The sequence below is a fragment of the Nymphaea colorata genome, unplaced genomic scaffold, assembly GCF_008831285.2.
Source record: "Nymphaea colorata isolate Beijing-Zhang1983 unplaced genomic scaffold, ASM883128v2 scaffold0001, whole genome shotgun sequence".
In the NCBI taxonomy this organism is placed as follows: Eukaryota; Viridiplantae; Streptophyta; class Magnoliopsida; order Nymphaeales; family Nymphaeaceae; genus Nymphaea; species Nymphaea colorata.
In genome coordinates this window covers 1,682,855-1,704,830 of record NW_022204507.1, presented here as the reverse complement: position 1 = coordinate 1,704,830, position 21,976 = coordinate 1,682,855, and the positions used below count along the sequence as shown (strand labels likewise).

General features: G+C 37.6%; 1 protein-coding gene across 1 annotated transcript; it reads right to left on the bottom strand.

The window, feature by feature from the left end:
- Positions 1–5,363: 5,363 nt before the first annotated feature.
- LOC116267900 (cytochrome P450 CYP73A100-like) lies at positions 5,364–8,980 on the bottom strand. Its single transcript, XM_031649828.2, has 3 exons — positions 7,976–8,980; positions 6,903–7,033; positions 5,364–6,292 (listed from the first exon to the last, which is right to left on the bottom strand). The coding sequence occupies exons 1-3, from the start codon at positions 8,845–8,847 to the stop codon at positions 5,694–5,696; spliced, it is 1,602 nt and encodes a 533-aa protein (XP_031505688.1). The 5' UTR covers positions 8,848–8,980; the 3' UTR covers positions 5,364–5,693.
- Between the last annotated feature and the right edge of the window lie 12,996 nt (positions 8,981–21,976).

Sequence of the window (21,976 nt, the reverse complement as noted above, 5' to 3'; positions counted from 1 at the left end):
GCAAGACACTTCTGCAACCTGGACTGCTATGATACAACTTCTCCTGCAAAAGTAAAGACATAACTAGAAGGAGATTTTATAGAGTTCAAGCTACCTGTCATGTCTGTATCAACAAATCCTTGTATCTCTTGTTAAATACACCAAAACATAAACAATAATTGGGAGTATTTTTAAGATACATTAGGATCCACTTCACTAGTGCCCAATGCTCCTTGCCAGGATTTGACAAGAATCTACTGACTACACCAGTTGCAAAAGCCAAGTATGGGCATGAACAAACCATAGCATACATGAAGCTCCACACTGCGGAGGCATATAGTACATTCTCTATTCTTTCTTTCTCATCTGCTAAAGATGGACATTGCTGATTTCCCAATTTAAAAGGTGTTGCTAAAGGTGTACTTACTGTTTTGGCATCTTTCATACTAAACTTGCTAAGCACCTTCTTAATGTATTTCTCTTGTTACAACTACAGTTTCTTGGCCTTCTTATCACGAACAATCTTCATGTCTAACAATTGTTGTGTTGGTCTCAAGTCTTTCATATTAAAGAACTTGCTCATGTCCTTCTTTAATTGGCTAATAAATCGACAGTCCTATCCAACAATAAGCATGTTATCTACATATAACAATAAGATAATGAAGTTACTTGATGAGAACTCTTTGATGTAAAAACAATGATCTATGGCTGACCTGCGATACTTTTGATTTATCATAAAAACATCAAATTTCTTGTACCATAGTCTAGATGCTTGTTTAAGTCCACACAAGCTCTTTTTTATATTGTAAACTATGTGCTTCTTTCTAACAATTATAAAATCTTCTGGTTGTGTCACATAGATTTCTTCCTCTATATCTTCATGAATAAAAGCAGTTTTTACATCTAACTGCTCCAACTCCAAGTCTAGACATGCCACCAAACCAAGTATAAGGGAGAGAAATTTTCATCAAAATCAATACCTCTTTACTGCTTGAAACCTTTCACTACTAACCGTGTTTTGTATCTCAACTTGCATTGGCCTTCATTTTTAAGCTTGTAGATCCACTTGTTTTGCAACATTTTCTTACCTTTTGGTAGCTTTACCAAATCAAAAGTGTGATTCTTACATAGAGAATTCATCTCTTCCTGCATGGCTTGAATTCATTCATCTTTATGCACATCATCTAGAACCTCTGCATAGGATTTTGACTTTCTATTATATGTAAACATAATATATTCATTAGTAGAATATTTAGTAGATAGTATACGTGTTCTTTTACCTTTCCCAAATTGCTCTTCAATTGGTTCTGAATGATGAGGAAGTTCCCCCTTCCCCCTCCAACTCATGCTCATAATCAGTTTGAGTTTCCATAAGACTGTTATCTGTATATTGCTCTTCTGTCTCTATTTCCTTTTCCTCTACATTTTCATTAGTCTCAACATGCTCAGATGAAAGTTCTTCAGGTTCTGCATAGGTTGACTCATGAACACCACTAGCATTCATAACTGATTGTTTTTCTCCAATAACATCTTCAATCGTCTTATCTTCTCTGAAGACAACATCACGACTCATGTAAATTTTGTCATTCTTTGGATCTCGAAACCTGTAACCAAATTTATCATCTGCATAACTCAGAAATATTAGAGGAATGACTTTATCATTTAGTTTGGTTTGATGTTCTTTAGGTACATGCATGAAAGCTTTGCAATTAAAAACTATGAGGTGATCATACTTAACTTCTTTATCTGACCAAACTCTCTGTGGAATATTTTCATCTAGAGGCACTGAAGAAGATCTGTTTATCAAATAAATTATAGTGTGCATTGTTTCTCCCAAAAAATACATTGGCAACTTAGAGCTACATAGCAAATTTTTTATTCTCTCAACTATAGTTTTGTTCATCCTTTATGCAATTTTATTCTACTGTGGAGTATAGAGAACTATCTTTTCATGTCTAATACCATGCTTAAAACAATATTCTCGTAGAGAAGAAACTATGTATTCACCACCATTATCTGTATGTAGTCTCTTCATCTTCTTATAAGTCTCACGCTCAACCGCTTCATGAAAAGTCATAAACATATTACTTACTTCACTTTTGTTTTTCATTGTAAAGGCCCACACTGTAACTGATTACATTTAGATGTCGCATTTATAGGTTCACATACATCTGAATAAACTAAATCTAATACTTAGTTTTTGAAGAACACTTTTTCTGAAGAGAGATTCTATGCAACTTACCAACCAAACAATGATAATAAGGAAATAACTGTACACCATTTGCCTTTAGTAACAAATTTTTCTTGGCGAGCAAATTGATTCATCTTTGACTCATGTGACCTAACCTCTTATGCCACAAATCTGATAAAGTATCATGCGCAATTGCATTTACCTCAACACTACTTATTCGAGACTTCATACTATACAAAGAGCCAAATCTATTACCTCTAGTCAACACTAATGCCCCTTTTGTCAATTTCCAACCTACCTGACTATACGAAGTACAATATCCATCTTCATTTAGTTTTCATGTAAAAATCAGATTCTAAGATATAGAACATGTCTCACATCTTTTAAAGTCAATTTGCATCATGTGCTCGTCTCAATGCAAACATCTCATATCCTAATAATCTTCGAATTGTCACTGTTACTCATGTGAACTACTTCAAGATCACTTGCTCTGTAGGATGAGAACAAATCTCTACATTGTGCGGTATGATAAGATACCCCAGCATTTAATATCTATGTAAAATCACCATTCTCAATTGTAAGACAATCATTTTCCTTAGATAAAAGTAACACTACCTCATCATCTAAAACAACTACAGTGTATTCTTTTAGTTTCACACTCTCTTGACTTTTTTTTGTTCTTTTTGTTCTTTTCATTTTCTGCAATCAATCTTTTTGTGACCTAAAATACCACAAGGAAAGCATTTACCTGTCATCTTGGGCCTTGATTTGGACCTATATTTTGATTTGTCATGTCATTTATTATGACTCTTCTGTCTGCTCCAGTCTCTTCTCACTAGCACTTGTGAGCTAGTAGTACCAAGAGACTTTCTCTTTGTCTCTTCATTGAAAATGTTACTCGTTACATACTTCATTGTTAGCACACCATCTAGAGCGGAGTTGCTCAAAAAAACATTTAAAGTCTTCCAACTATCTGAAAGAGAACTGAGCAATAATAATGTATGTAACTCATCATTTTCATGACTGACAAGTAATTAATTATGCTATGCACTTCATTCAAATACTCTGACATAGGTTTCTCCTCTCTAAGTTTGAGGTTTACCAATTGCGGGATCAAGAAAGTCTTGTTTCTAGTTGTTTTTCTCGTGTAGAGATCATGCAACTTTTGTCATAATGATTTCAAGTTTGTCTCTATTGATACCAAATTAAAGACACTGTCATCTAACTATTGTCTGATGGTACCAATGAGTTTTCTGTTTAATAATTTTCATTTATCATATATCATATTCGTTGGTCTCTTGTTCTCAATGGGTGCATACAAATCTTTATAAATAGAACAAATCCTCCATTTTTACTTTCTATATAGTTCAATTGTTTCTATTTAGAGAGATCATCCTAATGAAGGTCGACTCCATCTTTCAATAAGAATGAACACAACAAATCTAACTCTCTGATACCACTTTGGTTTCCCCCAACAAACATGTTTCCAACTTCACTGATTGCTCCTGCAAACAAATACTTAGAAAGACAATAACCAGCCAAAAACAACACTTAATGTTGTCACAAACGCTTTCAAACTTCAAGCACATATATATCCAATAATTACGCAACTAACGATAGCTTTTAGCATCAACATAGCAGTCCAAACAAGCTGATTTTATATGACGAACTGCACTAAATCGTTGAAAATCAAAAATCACTTGGCTGCTAGCACAAGGTAGAGTTTCCAACACCAATATTGTAGTAATATGTCAAAAGCGTATGCTAGATAATGTAAAAAACAAGAGACACCAATACACGTGGAAAAACCCCCAATAATGGGGTAAAACACCACTGACAAGAGAGAGATATATATTTCAAAGAGGCAATACAACAACATCATTATGTGTTGTTCTTTTTGTATAAAATAGCATAAATCATTTTAAAGAATGAATGCAAAAAAAAACTACAAGAAAAGAAATCACTGCGTGTTCTTCTTTTTTTTCTCTTGTTTTCTTCACTTTCTCTCTTTGCACTTACACCCACACGGATGCAGAAACCCACAACATTGTTCTTCCTCTTTACATCTCCCTTTCTTCACCGTTGGCACACACTCACCCTGCTCTTCTTGCTGCTTTGGAGATCCGTCAACAAGGGGGCTCGTTTGCCTCTTATTCTTGATTTCAAAACGGTGGAGAGTAGGGCACCGTCAGGTGCCCTTCTTCATTTACTCACCCAGAGCGGTTGGGTCGGGTCCGGTCAGGTCCTCTCTTGAAGCTGGACCCGACCCAACAAAAGGGTGTTTGTAATCTTCAATGGATGGATTTCTTGAATGATGTCTTTCATGTTGTTGACTTGCAATAGTGATGATTCATCAATAGTAGATGCCATCGAGGAAGAAACTTGTTGAACGAATTAGCAAAGAAAACACTCATGACGTTGCGTTGATACCATGCTCCAAATGGCAGCACTCACACAAGCATTCACAATGCAAGAGAAGATTTACGTGGTTGGCCTCGAAGAGGGAAGGGAATCTCGCTTCTGTAAGACAGGGGGGGCCCTAATGAACCACAAACCTCGCCAAATCAATTTGGGGCATCTTTGGGGTGCATTTATATATGCCAAGAATAACATATAATTATGTAATTGACTGGGGCTTGTAAGCTATATCCGAGGAAAATCACGCCTCAAGGTTGGCCTTGTAATCAATGGGTCATACTTTTAAAAGTTGATGGGAAAGCTTGAGTTAGGGCTTTTGAGGCATTAATTATGCTACCATTTGTTCAGGTTATCAAGCACAAGCAGACCTTATGATTTTATCTACTTGAGCTTGGCTAAGGACTATAAGTGGATCAACTCAATCAAGTGATCAGGGTTGGTCTGGTCGCGATGTGTTTAGGCAGTCCTAGTCCGAACCGAGGGGATCAACACTAAAAATAAACTGCTGGTTTAGTGGTTTGCAATAATATTTAGTACATATTGGCGTGTGAGCTGCAATTTGATCTCTTATGTGGTTTCAACTTCGTCTGGTTCACATGTAAACTATCCAACTGAAACTTCGAGCCGGTTGGATTTTTATTAATTATATATGGATTGATCCAAGTTCCACCCTTGTTCGTATATGTGAGAGTGCGTGCGGGCGTGCGTGTGTGTGTGTGTGTGAGCGAGAGAGAGAGAGAGAGAGAGAGACGGACAGTTTTAACTAAGACGGAAATAGACAATAAAAGTTGTTTTCATATGATCTTTAAATGAAAACTGTTTTATCTTGAGCTAGCACATGACAACCACGTAAATAGAAAGTATAAAAGAAAGAAGGAAAACAATGAAAACATAATTTACCTCACCCAACAAAACAGATCATACAAGAACTCCAAAGCCAAATGTGCTTAGAAGAGAGTTCCCGCTGCAAGATCCACAAGTTGGGATTTTCATAACCGATATTTATGAAGGAAAGGAGAGAGAGGAGAGGTGGAGGGGAGAAACAAAGAAGAGAACATAAGTTCAACGTACAACAAGGCTAAAGTTGATGGCGAGACGTTCTTCCTCAGATCGGCTTGAACATGACCGTTGAGTGCTTAGCAATATGCAGGCTAAATTGTCCACCTTTCTCAGCGACGTCGATCTTGTCGGTGCCGGGAGGTGGCAGCATTTCGAACTTTGCGACCAGCCTTCCAACAACAAGGCCTAAAATGGGCAACGCCAAGATGATGCCGGGGCAGCTTCTGCGGCCCATGCCGAAGGGCACATATCGGAAATCGACCTTGCCGCCGACGATGGCGTCGGTGGCCTGCTCCTCCTCTAGGAACCGTTCCGGCCGGAACTCCTGGGGGTCAGTCCACCACTCGGGGTTGTTGGCCAACCACCAGGCATTCACAACAACCTTGGTGTCCTTGGGGATGTCGTACCCACCAAGCTGGGCCTGCTCAAGGTTCATGTGTGGCACTAGCAGCGGGATGGGTGTGTGCAGCCTCAGCGCCTCCTTCACCACCGCTTGTAGGTAGGGCAGCCTTTGTAGGTCTCCTTCTGTAACTGGCTTTCCCTCTAGCACCGTTGTGAGCTCTTCCCTCAGCTTATGTTGCACCCTTGGGTGGTTCACTACCTCAGCAATTGCCCACTCCATTGACCAGAGTGTGGTTTCAATGGCTGCGTTGGGAAAGTTAAAAGAAAAACACAAAAGTAATTCTTTGTTAATTACTGGTTTTAAACCGCGTAAACTACAATGATAAAAAGCTTTTATGTCTCTTGATTCTTACTATCGTAACTTACCTTTATTATATTAAAACCTGTCAAGGTGGCCCACTAGCCTCACATTACCACTTGATTTGGTTAAGTATGTATTTTGAGTTGTTTAATCATGATCAGCAGAGCAGCCAACTGATTAGGTTAGAAGTTCGGGTCAGAATCGAATCCGTGTCAAGATGTTCATATATTACCGGATCCGACCCATTTGCACTTGACGTCACAGATACGTGATTCAGTCGGTAGGCAAACCCTGCACGATTCAAGATATGCCCACTAAAGCCTGCCAAACAACTGGCTGCTTTCGCTTGAGGTGAATGTGGACACATTGACGTGACATGAGGGCCGAGTTCATTATGCAGCGAAAGGGGGTGGGGCCTCCGTTTTAAGGGATTTTTTTTGGGGAAAACACAAGCTTTTCGAATCCATATGTGGTAGCAAATACATGTGGGCAGTTATCATTTCGAATCTTGTGCAGCGTGAGTGTTAGGTCATACAAGGAGGGCGTTCTCACCTGCCACGTTGATGTTCTCCACAATGTAAATGGTGTTCGCTTCTGAGATCTCTCCCTTCATCTCTGCTTCAATGATCTGGTCCATGGCACACTTCACTATGTGCTTATCTCCATTAGCAGCCATCACTTTCCTGCAAGTGCAACCCATCTGTTAGATCGGAAGGGAAGAGAGAGAGAGAGAGTCAAACTGTTATGCCATTTGAGAGAGCCTCTCATGAATCCTACTGATCAACTTGTAGGTCCCCACTATCCACCTACCACCCAACCCTCTACCCACACCTTAGGGAAGGAAATGTTGCTTGAAATTCTAATAGTTTGCTGAAATTCCATAAAAGGAATTTGACTTTTTAAAACTTCCTTTTGGAGACTTGAGTTTCTGGTGACGATTGTCCGGTGAGAAGCTCATGTTACTTATTACTAATCCCAACAGTGACTTAAGGAAACTTGCAAATTCTCTTTTTCTTCAAGTGCCCTGCCCATCATGTTTTAAAAGTCAATCATCCAGTAAAGGTGGGACCGATTCTCTTCCGAAGGCCATATCTTTCAAATCTATTCTTATGGAGGCTATCCGGAATTCAGTTGAAAGCTTTGTACGTGTCGTAGAACGTCGAGTAAAAGACTTGATGAATCAGAAGCTTCCCAGTCACGAAGACGATGAAGCCCTGACGCTTCGGAGGATTGCCGATGAGTTGGAATAAAAAAAAGTCGTCACCTAACTAACAGTGAGACACCAACTAAAGGCACTTATGAAAATATCAGAAAATTTTTCTCTTAAGCAGTTCTAGGAGAAATGTTGTCTGAATATATCTGAGAATTTCTCAATTAAGAGAAACGTTGAAATCTGAAGAAGAAATTTTTTCCCTACTTATGGAAAACTGATTAAAGACATATAAGTTCAGAATTTGATCAACTGGTGAAGCTCTAATGGAGGGGCCTGGTTACCATGAACCGAATTGAGATCCACCACATATTATCAGTCTCCAGCTTCTAGGTTTGGTTGGAGAAGGGAAATGACCAAAATTGAAAATGAGAAAAGAAAATTAAAAAGGAAGAGGGTAAAGAGCAGAACCGACCTCCTATGCTGCACATAGTTGTTATTGAAGAAGGCCAATCTTCTGTTCTGGAGGTCCTTGCAGTTGTTGAGGTAGCCCCTCAAGAAAGGCCTCAGAATAGGGATGAAGTCACCATAGTTGTACTCGAAGCTCTGAGCCAACCTGCTCCTCTCGGCGTTGAACTTGGTGGCTTGCTGGAAGAGAGGGTCGTCCATGGACTCAAACCTCGCATCAAACATCATCCTGTACATGATGTTGTACAGCATGAGCTGCAGCCTCCTCCTGATCAGTATCCCTTCCTTCTGGGCCACGTCGCTCTTCATCAGGTCGGCGACGACGGCGGCGATTTCAGCCTCCCACCCTTCCCGGTACTGCTGCACCACCTTGTTGGTGAAGAAGGGCAGGGTCATGATCCGCCGCATCTTCCGCCAGTGGTCGCCGTAGATGGTAAACACCATGTCCTGCCCGTTGCCGGTGAAAATATCGAAGACGACGTTGCGGGGGCGGGAGCCGAACTCGACGCCTTGGCTGTGCAGCACCTCCCTGGCTAAATCTGGCGTCGAGACGACCACCAGATTCCTGACGCCCAGTTTGAGGAGGAAGATGTCGCCATACTTCTTCGCCATGCTGGCCAGGAACCGGTGGTTGAGGTCATTGCCCACTTGGAGCCAATTGCCGAAGATGGGAAGGGCCACCGGGCCGGGGGGCACGTTGCCATCCTTGGAAGAGCCAAGGAAGAAGGAAACCAGAGAGAGGGAGAAGAAGAGGGAGAGGGCCACAGCTAATGGGGAAGCCGGGAGGGAAGAGAGGAAGCTGAGTTGGGGCGCTGCATGGTAGAGAGCCAGCGAGAGGAGCAAGGGGAGGATGAAAGAGGTGACGGCTCTCACAGCCATGGCGGTGGCAAAAACGAGATAAGAGAGATAGCTAGCAAGCAGTGAAGCCAAAGGAAGGGGTTGGGTGAAACCTTATACTTTTGGGGCAACTGGAGTTAGTGGGAGAGAGTTGGTGGAGAGAGGTAGAGAGACTGGCTCTGAAGCAAAAGGAGGGGATTGGGAGAGTATATATATTAGTTGGTGGGTGTTGGTGAGGGTGTGGGTTCCTCACCGTTCATGATATTTTTTAATGACAATATTCATTTAGGTCCCATGTTTTGCTGCGAAATTCAACCACTCGTTTCTAAGGCCACCTCTTTTCAGATTATCAATAAAGGACCTCGATCCAACTCGATCTCCTTACAGAAAATTTACCGTACAATCTCAATCATTTATTTTTTCTCTTCCAAAAGAACTTGCCTGATTTCATTATAGAATGCATGAAAGTATCTTCATATCCCCATCACTTGTATCAAGAGCACAATTAAGTGCAGTTTGGGAGGTTGTCATTTTCGGTTTAACGTACGCCTGGTTAACTCCACCAACAATATGAGCAACCTGGTTCAGTTTCGTGTGTATTTTAGCTTGTTCAAATTCGATCCATTAACTGGCACAGCTTCTCTTTAAAAGATGTGTCCATTACAATAAGCGGTCCCCAGGATATGGGGCAAAAATGGTAAATAGAGTAAGGGTGGTTTTGCATTAATAAGAAAAGAATGGGGGTTGGGAGATATGGTCTGGGTAAGGGGGGAAAACAGTGGGCCGGTTGGGAGGGAAGGAGGAGGAGAGGGGGGTCAAAAGAGGAGGTGGTGGTTGGTGGAGGAAAATGCCATTGACGGGTAAGGCACCAACCACCCCCAACATGGCAACCTAAGTTTATCAACTCGTTGTGGGTCCCAATTAATTGAGAAGGCTAAACTGTCAAAGTTGACCACCCAAAAGCCAATCAGGAAGGAAGAAGTGCATACAAGCATACACAAAGTAGTTGGTGTTCTCACTCGCACACACACACACACACACACTCTCTCTCTCTTTCTATATGGAGAGAGAGAGAGTTGCAAAATGAAGATTTTATGAATATTTTTCCATATCTCTAATCTTTTTCATTTCGTGTTCTCTAATTTAATTTGAATTATGGCGTGGACCAGATTTATTATTTTCTCTTCTTCTTAACATTTGCATGCTCAATATTCCTTGCAAACGTGTGATTTTTTTGTTGTCATGTTTGGGCACAGTTAATTTTTTTTTCCACCTTCCTTGAGACCTTTCAAATATATAGTTCTTTTGTCGGACGAGCTAGAAGGCACTCTATAACTTTATAAACCAACGGCGACTACATTAATAGTATTTATAAACCAACAGAAATGTCTTGTAAATAAAAGTTGAAGTTAAGTCCTACAGTCAGAACATTTGCTACGCATCTGGTGGCTCTTTTAATTAGGTAATCGAGGGGCTAAATTTATGTCACGAATATTATATTTGAGGGAGGACGTAAGTAACAGCTGGTAAAGACGCTCGTGGGAATCGTTGTACTTTATTTGTTCATCCAAATTCAATAGACGACTAATTTTTCTATTAGTTGTCATCTAACTTATTAGGCAGCCCCATCCTTTTTTTTAACGTATGTTTCTAAAAAACTTGGAATTGATGAATATTTCATTGCAGTCCTCAGGGCTCTCGCATTTTCAATTTTCACCATATTGGCCAGAGCATGTTATATGTTAACGTCTCTCTAATGGGGACCGCGTTATGAGCTAAAAGGACCAAAATACTCCTATTGGGTAAACGAACGAAATCCTCCTATATGTTAAAAGAAGAACCCAAAAAATTTTTGCTCTTGCAAAATTACCAAAATGCACTTTTGGTAGGACATGAGAACAAGTCTTCCCATGTTAGAGAAAGACTCTACTCTAATGGTTGTATGCATGCGCGTACAATCTCATTAAGAAATATTGACAAGCCATAGTATCTTCCCTAGGAAAGGAAAAAAAAAAAAACCATTTATGTCAGGTTGAGCATATAATACGTTACAAAAGAAAGGACCTCCTTTTGAACGTAAGTTTTTATGGATCATTTTTCTAATTGGATGTGATAGCTGAAGTGATTATAAATTTATTATGGTTCTCATATTTCAATAAATATGAGGATGGAAGAGATAATCTACAATTTTTTACTTTTTGTTTTTCTCTAAAATTTTCAGGTTCATGTTGGAACTTGACCATGTGGACAAACTCCGGGTAATTGAATTAGTCAGCAGGCTGCTTTTAGGTGATCGGATTCACAACGCGCAAGGTTCCCATAGTTTTGAAGTCAGATAAACCAACACACCAAGAGATGATTTCTAATAAGAGGGCTTTAATATACGAAAGGTTAATTGTAGGGCCCAACTTTAAATGATTGTTTGTCTACCTTCAAAATTTGCAGCTTCACATCATATGGAAGATACAAATGTAAATATAAATATATAATGAAATTGCGGAAGTAAAGGTTTAAAATTCAAACGTAGAAAGGCACACGATGGTAATACGTGAGAATGAAAATGGTGAAAGTTTTGTATACATGAAGGCTGAGTTCTCAGAATATGAAAATATTTCACACAAGAAAAAGTTAGAAGACGACGTTAGTCTTTAGTAGTTCACAGGTTGCTACTTCCATTCGTTTCAAGTGAACATCATGGGGGTAAAAATAAAAACACCTCGCATAGGAAGCGTAATAGAGATCAAATGCTCATTTTAGTTTTATTAGATATGTTTAACAATCACAGTACAAACGTGTGGGCATAACTTAAGTTTCCACTCTGTTTAAGAAAATTTAGACTGAGAAATACTAATTCAACAAATACCGGTACCTTTCGGGGCAGTGTTATATATTAATGAGCAAAAAATGAAATATATCAATACGAAAATAAGAAAAAAAAAAATGGAGCTTGTGTAACCAACTGCTACATATGCCTGGGCTCCGTCAGTGACAAGATTTCTTATTTATAATTGCAAAAAACTCAATAACAAAGAACGTCAAGTTGGTGAAAAGGCCATAGCCAACAACCGGAACCCACTTCCCTTTTTTTTTTCCAATTTTCTTAATAAAAGTGTGGATAAGGTCTTTTTTTTTTTTCCTCACACACGGTTGTGTGCTAAGAGCCCAAAATTATAAAAATATCCTTTGTAGTTGAAAAGGAGGGCTCTCCCCTATAAGTGCAAAAACAGAGAAAATAAGTTACCGCTTTGCAAAATGATGATAATATTCAATTTTGTAATGACGAAAATACCCGTTGCCGCTGGCAGTAGAAGGCAAGCCCATGTTAGCCACGGACCGGCAAGTGGCACTATGAAAAGTATGGTTTTTATTAGAAAGGGCGTAGAAGGTAGTCTTTCCTGGAATTATGGGAGAAAACGAGTTTAGTGAGTAAAAGTTTCCGTTATTTTTACTTAAATTTTGTTTTCTCACGGGATTGAGCATCCTCAACTCAGTTTTATAAAACTAGATTTTATGAAAGCCAAGTATTTTTAATGAGTTTTAAAAACTTTATTTTTTGTTTGGGTGACACATCCAAAACCTAGTTTTGACTAATATAAGGGAACCAGGTTTTCCGCTCACCTTTACAAAACCAAGTTTTTGTCCAAAAATTAGTTTTTTTCAAACCCAGTTTTGATAGCACCCAAACACTTCAAAAACCAGGTTTTTGGAGGTAAAATCAGGCTTTATCTCCAAAACCTAGTTTTGAAGTGTCATGCAAACACCTCCATATGAGTGTACAGGTAAAAAAATCTAGCTAATCATTTATCTCTTGGTCCCTCCATGCCAGATCCAAATCGGTGTGTGTTCCTGTGCAATTGGTTGGTTCTAATTCAAATAAAACGTGAGACTTGGATCTACTCCCATAGATTCCTGTTCGTAAGCAGAACGACTGGTTGGATCTAATTCAAATAAAAGGAGAGACTTGCATCTGGTCTAATAGACTCCCTGTTCTTTTCGGGGCCAAAGAGTGGGATCCACATGCTAGATTTAGACTTGGGAAAAATGGATCCGGGTTCCAATTATTAAGAAATTGGCATAGTAGTACTCATCAATGCCCCCAACTGATTTAGCGATCAGGCTTTCTCAAAAGCAAACTTGATACTTGAATAGGAACTTGAGTATAACCACCCTTGGTAAGACTATTGCGCACACAAAAAGCTTATTCCACCTAAACTTACCAACAAATTCTTACTGAAATGGACATGGGTCAAACAGGCATTTCAATTCATTTATATTTATCAAATTACAATTGACGGCAAAATATGTCCACATATATGTAACCATTAAAGGTCGTTAATTTTGCCTCGAGGAGAATCGTCCTTTTTTTTCCCGGACTCATGAGATCATACGATCGAGTTCCATTGGATCTCAATTTAAGGATTGGAACTTGAATGATAAGAATCTAAAGTTTGAATATCTGGATTTTTCACAATTGAGAGTCAACGGCTGCAATTGCGCCAAATTTGCAACTTCTGTCATATAGATGAAAAACGAGTTGACTAAATGACTTTAGACCCAGTCAAGATGCATAACATTAAATTCAGTCAAGATCCCCTTTTTATATATGGAGGTGAAATCCTCCGGCCATCCAGATTTCTATCCAATCACGATGGATAATGCAAGTACATCGGACAGTAAGCCGTGAGTGGCTGAAGAATTTCTATGTCCAAACTCCGATGGAGAAATCTATAAGAAGTATATATATATATATATATATATATATATATATATATATATATATATATATATATATATATATAGAGAGAGAGAGAGAGAGAGAGAGAGAGAGAGAGAGAGATTCATATTTTGTTTAAAATACTTTTTAATAAAAATTCAAGAGGTCTGGTTTTTATCCTTACCCAAGTGAAGTGATCTGGTTATCAATTTCTCTCTCTCTCTCTCTCTCTCTCTCTCTCTCTCTCTCTATATATATATATATATATATATATATATATATATATATAGAGAGAGAGAGAGAGAGAGAGAGAGAGAGAGAGAGAGAAATTGATAACCAGATCACTTCACTTGGGTAAGGATAAAAACCAGACCTCTTGAATTTTTATTAAAAAGTATTTTAAACAAAATATGAACCTCTTGTTGTGTTTATAAATACTAATTTTTTGTAAATCATGTTTTAGTTCACATTATTTTGTCTTTTCTACTATCAAAATTTTGATGCTGAAAGAGCCCGTTTATGTTTGAATTATAAAAAAAAAGACATTATAAAAGTAAAAACAATAAATTAACTTAATATATGTTTCTCACCAAATCACATAAGCTTAGATTGCAAAAAAAAGAAAGTTTAATAATTACTTTTAATAAGTTTGAGTTTTATCCCTTATCCAAGCGATCTGGTTTTCATATATATATATATATATATATATATATATATATTAATAGTGGCAACAGCAACACTGATTACATATGTTTCCTTAACTTCAATCCATCCGCTTCCACAAAAAGCCCATGAAAATGAAGCACAACCGCGCCCACATGACAGTCAACTTATTCAAGAAAGGCTGGTTAAATGTGATTTACCAAACTTTAGATGGTTAGCATATATGCCTCTTGCTGTTTTTGTTGTCCGCATTGAAAAGGGAAGGGAACTTATAAAACAGGTACATCAATAGAGGTTTGACCTCGTGTTTCTGGGATTTCGTCTTTGGGTTTGGAAAGCGAAGGACATAAATGTAGAGGTGGTTTGGTGGAGTGGGTGGATGAGGAGGGAGTCAATTTTGTCACCAACCCGTCTCCCCTGTTGGCTGTATTATTTGCACAAATTTCTTGGCATTCACTTGCCTCTGCACGCGAAGGTGGAACCCACGCCTTATTATATATATATATATATTAGACCACACTACTCAATGCAACATTTTGACCATTTCTTCCTGCTCCCTCTTTTTCTTTTTTTTTTCTTCTTAGAGCGTACCAACCCACTAATGAATTCACTTTAACAACTATATATATATATATATATAAAAGGGCGGAACCAATATTTTTTTATGAGAGGGGCTAAATTATAATTTCAAAATTTTGATGTAGGCCAAAATACCATTATTCAAAATTATTATATAGGATAAATAATTTTTTTTAGACTTACATGTTAATTTGAAAAAAAAAATTGAGGGGTGGGGGAGGAGGGGTTTTAGGGCTGTTGCTTGAATCAGAAATCTAATCCGAACATGTGAATATCCAAACATGCAGATGTCATAAAAAATATATCAGATTCAAATATGATCTACTGACATCCCTACTCAATGGTTTAATCTTCTAAAAGACTAATTTGTTCATATATTTGAATACACAGACAAAACACATGTATATTGGTTCACTAATTTGTAACTAAATATTATATTATTGTAGACTCATTCATTTATGAGTAGCCCAATAAACTTAATGATGACTTATAAGGTTGCATGTATAAAATTAGCTTTTAAAAAAGCACTAGATAATAATTATGCCTTCAAAAAATTGTATACATATATTGTTAATTATTTCTTACATTTTATGAGACATAGCTCATAATCAAATATCGGACAAAATCTATGATCAATCAATCTACATACCTATTTCTATGGTTGCCCTTTAAATAGATGGCTTCATAAGGTCCATTTGGCAAATGGAATAGTTTGTAACTGCTGCATGAATTTGCCCCAAATGGTGGGGCACATTTATTAGATATATTTTAAGGTGTTCGATAAATTAGCTGTTTTTCTTAAGCTGTATTTACGAAACAATTATAAAATGGTTTACTTACCAAACGGGTCTTAAGGGGCTATTTGATAATAGTAACAATTTGTTAATTTCTCATGGATATGCTCCAAAAGTTAGGATAGGTTTGTGAAACACTATCACATAATATTCTATGGATCTTGCTCAATTCATGGAATAGATTTGTTTTAACAACCTATTCCTAATACCAAACAAACTCCAAAGAAAACACCCTAAGGACAGTTCAATACAATTGTACTAAAAGGGCCAGCCATTGAATTACTATAGTATTCTCTATAACCAGCTGAAATTTAATGGCATAATTATGCAGATGGCACGAGAGGCATAGGACCAACTTGGAGAAATCTCAATGTTTCGATGAATTGCACAAAGAGAGAAAGTGAGAATGAGAGAGAGAGATCATTGCAAAAACAATTTGAGAGGTCCAAAAAGTTATTTTATATTCATTATAGTGGAACTACATTATTACAATTAGTGGTGACATAGTGTTTAGAAAACTTAGTATCTTTTTACAATTGCTTAATTAATAGTTTAGTTTAGAGGAGGAGGTGTTGACAATGAAAGCCTGGATAAGCAGCAATCGCAAAGGTAGGTATATGGCGGCCACCACGAACGCGGGCAATGCCTGCTCTAGATTCCAGTCCCACGGTTGCTAATTTCTGTGTCCACATTATTAAACTTAATATGGATGAGACATGCTATTGTTCTTTATTGGACAAAGTCCTTTCCTATGTGAATATGCCCTTATATTTTGGTTTGGATTCTTTTCCCCAACTTTTAGTTTGGCGGGGCATTCAATCAAGAATATTAATTTTAGAATATTTCATTATAAACATATATGAGAATTTGTGGAGCATGCGAATCATCTAATTTCTTTAGTTTAAGCATTCAGTAAGAAAAGAGGGAGAGATCTAAGTCATCCAATCTGTCCCATTTTGAATGTGATCTCGGAAGATTTTACATTTTTAACGTTTCTTAGAAAGGCAATTATGCAAATGTACATCTACACGTTAAAAACATATAAACTGGCATAAAGTTTACGGTTTCGGGAGAGGAGTTTTGGAAGCTAAAACTTTTTGGATTATTAATTTACCCTCTTAGAGTCATAATGTGTTCAATGTAGAAAACATACTCATAAGGTAACTATTAGACAATGAGTGAAAATTAGGAACAATAATTGGATCCACGTCTCATGTATGTGGCAAGTAAAACCTGATCAAAAGACAATTTTAACACCTCTGACAATTGCTATCTATCTGTTTTAGCAACTCTAGAAACATTTTTTCTTTTCACTTTTCACTGAAGGTTCATTACTAAATATTCAATAAGGAAAGAATATATTCATTGTAAGGGCTGTTAAGATAGGTGATAGCCAAGATATTAGTTTATAGGATTTATGGAGTTTGTTGATCAATTAATTAAATATGAGCACTATGTGAATTTGATATAATTGACACTTATGGTAACTGATACTTAAAAGGTATTGCATGTAAAACAAGATGTCAACATATTGGACAAGAATCCGGTGTATGCTTTATTAGATGTTCATGTAGTAGAATCCAAATACAAATGAAAAAAGTCTATATCATATACAAACCCAAATTCAGATTCACAATCCAAATCTGATTTTAAATTCATAACTCGATCCAAATCTAACATATAGACCAATTTCAAACTGCATTATCTCACCAACTTTCAAAATGAATAGATTTTACATGTAAGTCCTAATCTGATTGGTTATTTATTTAAATCCAAATTCTATTATGATCATATGTGATTTCGGATTTCCTTAATCCGATGTTAAACTTTTTATACATCCAATTTTTTTGAAGCATTTGCTTGGATATCCAATCTGATTTAGATTTATTGGCATCTCTTCGGCCGAAGTAACAGTATACATTTACGAGTGCTCTCCAAATGTATTATATATTGAGTTTCGGTGTAGGACTATAACATATAAGACTAATTTACTATGTAATACCTACTTCAAACCTAAACATTTCACTTTGTAGTCAAAGATAAAATTTTTATATATATCTTGCTACTAAGTCACATAGGTACGAATACGGGTTACGGGTATGGGAAAAAAATTGTGTGTGTCTATAATACCTAGTTTTTCATTTCTCTCGATTCAATCCGATGGATGACTACTATGTCAATCTATGTCATCATCTCCTAATATTAAATTAATTTAATTAAATCAATTTAATTAAAAAAGGAACAAGAGAAAAAATTTACAAGAGAATGTATATATACATATAGAGAGGGGACCGAATTGACCCCATGAGCCAAGTAGCCTGAAGTGTTCATCGATCTCCCTATGACCCTTTCCCTATGACCCTTTTGTATGTCATGTTGAACACTTGAACTTACTTAACAACTAACAGATAAAACAAAGTAGCTGCTATTTACGGTGGAAACTTTGATGGCTTGACCAATAACCTGTGACTCGGCCGCCTTGCTCCGGAGTTCTATAAAAAGCTTAGCAAATACAAAAACATTGAATCTCAACGTCTCACTAAATCTCACATTCAACAAGTAAAACGTATAATGACAAGAAAGAACAGGAATATCACATATTTCATTTGAGCTTAGTTTTAGCTTTTATATATATATATATATATATATATATATATATATATATATATATATATATATATATATATCATCGTTTGCTCTATTGCCTAATAGAAAGACTCGTTCTTCACATTAATGTTGCATTCTAAGAACTCTTTTCTTTTAGGCCCCATTTGATATACACGAAAAATCCTGTGCATCGGGTGAAAAATGTACGGTGAGGGGAAATTCACCTTGGTCAGTGGTGTGTGCATCAAACGCTGCAAAACTTCACCCGTAAAATGTGTACGACGACGATAAAATTCACCCGCAAAAAAGTCCAACCTCAAAGCCGGGCTCTCAAAAAAATCTTGTTTTCTCCTCTTTCCCCTCTGTCACCTCTTCCCCTCTCCTCTCTCTGTCTCTCGTTCCTCTCCTCTCTCGCTCTCTCGTTCCTCTCCTCTCTTGCTCTCTCGCTCTCTCTTTCTTCACACGCAGGCCTTCAGGCACCATCTTCAACAGGAAATTTCTATTCTTCCCTCTTGGCTGCTTCTTTACTCAGGTATATGGCGATTTCTCATTCACTGGTAACAGTTGGATTACTTATTTTACAACAGGAAATTTGGCTTCATCCTTTTGCTTTATTTGATATCTTGTTTTCGGTTTATGATGCATGTTCCATGGTTCGGATTAGTGTTTACAACATTTTTTTCTTTTTGTGAATGTATTAAGCATGTCTGTTGTTTCGATTTTTCCTGAGTTGGGTGCTTGTTTGCTTGTCTTCCTATTATGGTTCTTTTTGATGAATTTGGAGAATATGGTCATGTTGATCTGCTGTTGAAGTGGATATGTATTTTGTTGTGCTTCCTGACTGAGGATTAGTTGTGTTTTTGGTTCCCCTTTTCCTTCTTTTCGTATTTCCTTCCTCCAAGCCCCACTATTTTAAAATCTTCATGATTTTATTTCACTTATTTCTAGCTGTACTGCTAAGTTGTGCAATTTCTCTGGCTTGCAGTATGAGTCGGCAACCTCAGATGAATGAATGGGGGCAAAAATTAGTTGACGTTGCGAGGAAATTGGCGATGGGGTTGTTTAGGAATGCTTCTTCTAAGGTTCTTCAAATTGCATCCATAAATTTTTCATAGGCCAAAACATCGTGTTCCTGCTGAAAAAGCAATATGAACTACATCTTTAATTTCTTAAGCATCTGGCTTTTGCGTGTTCATGTCTTTGATTTCATATTTTCATTAGAAATAATATTCATATATCAACATATTGCATCGTAAATGATAAACTTGTGAAAGTGAGGAACAGAAAGAAAGAGAGGAAGAAAAATATCACACTTTGTATTCATGACAGACCAACATATTTATAGTTGGCGTTACACAGTTTTGGGTAAGCCTCTCAATGAGATAACAGAGATCTTGTAGGGATTGGATCAAGCTGTTGATAAAGATGAACCAAAACTGTTGTGATACCAAGATTTTTGTTATGGAAAGTTTATCAGTTGAGATCTTTCCAACACTCCCCTTCAAGTTGGCATTCCTGGATTGAAGAGTGCCAACTTGCTTCTTAATGTTTGGAACACTTCTCGTCCTAGTGACTTAGTGAACACATCTGCAACTTGCTGAGATGAAGGCACAAACTGAGTCTGAATCTCTCCACTTAGAATTTTGTCTCTGACAATATGGCAGTCAATTTCAATATGCTTGGTCCGCTCATGGAACACAGGATTGGCTGCTATGTGCATTGCGGCTTGATTATCACAAAATAAAGTGATCGACTGTGTGTGAAATATCCCAAAATCTTGTAAAAGCGCTTTAAGCCATATGAGTTCACATGTTGTAAGTGCCATGGATCGGTATTCAGTTCAGCGAAAGACCTAGAAACTGTTGTTTGTTTTTTTGTTTTCCATGTAATGAGACTGTTGCCGATCATAGTGCAATATCCACTTGTAGATCTTCGAGTCATGGGACATGATGCCCAATCTGAATCACAATATGCCTTAAGTTGAATGGGACATTCTGAAGAGAATAATACCCCATAGCCTGCAGTTCCCTTTAGGTACTTTAGAAGACGATTCATTGCTTCTCTATACGGGACGCGAGGTTTGCTCATAAATTGACTTAATATATGTACTGTATGTACGATATCAGGTCTAGTTATAGTCAAATATATGAGCTTACCAATGATTTTTCTGTATTGACTGGCTTCTTTGAGGACCTCTCCTTCTTCATTATCAAGCTTCAAGTGTTGTTCCATAGGAGAGTCATGTGGTTTTGCTCCCATATAGCCTGTTTCATGTAAAATATTGAGGAGATATTTCTTTTGAGATAAAAATATCCCTTTTTCAGATCTTGCGACTTCAATGCCGAGCATGTATCTAAGCTTGCCCAAGTCTTTTAACTTGAATTTTTCATTCATTACAAATTTGAGATTCTTGATTCCCACTAAGTCGTCACCTGCAATAATTATATCATCTACATAGATTACTAGAAAGATGCTTCCTCTAGTCGTGGTTTTGGAAAATAAGGAGTCTGCCTTTGATTGGAAAAACCCCAAATTTGTGAGAAATGTTGTCAATTTAGAGAACCAATTTCGAGACGATTGTTTAAGTCCATAAATGGATTTGTTCAATCGACATACCATATCTTTCTCCCCTTGTCGAGTGAACCCAGGTGGCAAATGCATATATACTTCTTCTACTAAGTCGCCATGAAGAAATGCATTATTAACATCAACCTGAAATAGATGCCACTTCTTAATGGATGCAAGGGCGAGCAAACAGCGGATGGTAGAAATTTTGGCAACAGGGGCAAAGGTTTCATTATAATCAACACCTTCAGTCTGAGTGTATCCTTTGGCAACAGGACGAGCCTTATATCTCTCAACTGATCCATCAGATTGGTATTTGATCTTAAACACCCATTTGCAACCGATGGGGGTTTTGTTGGGAGGTAGCTTGGTGACTGTCCAAGTCTGGTTGTCTTGCAATGCATCAATTTCAGCACGCATGGCTTCTCGCCACTTTGGGTCCTGCATAGCTTGGCTAAAGGATGAAGGCTCATGTTGCTCAAGTAGGGTAGTCATGAAACATTGATAATGAGAGCTGAAATTTGAGACATCAATATATGATGCAATTGGATAACGTGTACCTTTTGGTGTTGTCGAACCATCACTTGTTAACAACTTGTTGAAAACGGGTAGGGCAGAAAAACACTTGTAGTCCTTAAGGTGATTGGGCATATGGCTTGGGCGGGAAGACCTACGGAGTTGGATGGAATCATTGGTGGTGTCGGGGTTACTAGTATCTTGGGTTTGGTTGCCTAGTTCATCACTAGGTTGAATATTGTGGTGGTCATGATTTGTTTGTAAATCAGGAATGGGATCTTGGTGTTGGGTTGGATGTGGAAAGAGCTCATGTTCGCCTAAGATTGGATCACTGAATGGTAAGGGAAGCACTACTATTTCATCTCCATTAGTAATATTCTCACTTTTGTAGGGAAAATAGTTTTCACAAAAACGAACATCCCTACTTGTGAACAAAACATTGTTTTCAAGATCATAAACTTGATATGCCGCTTGTCCATATGGATATCCAAGGAAGATACATCTTCTTGCACGCATATCAAATTTATGCTTTTTGTAAATATTATGGGCATAGCATAGACATCCAAACACACGTAAGTGTTTGTAATTGGGGGCTTTTTGGAACAAGATTTCATAAGGCGTTTTATTGTGAAGTGCATCGGTGGGCAACCTATTTATCAGATAAGCTGTTGTAGTAATGCATTCTCCCCAAAATTTGATGGGAAAATTTGCTTGAAAAAGAAGGGATCAAGCC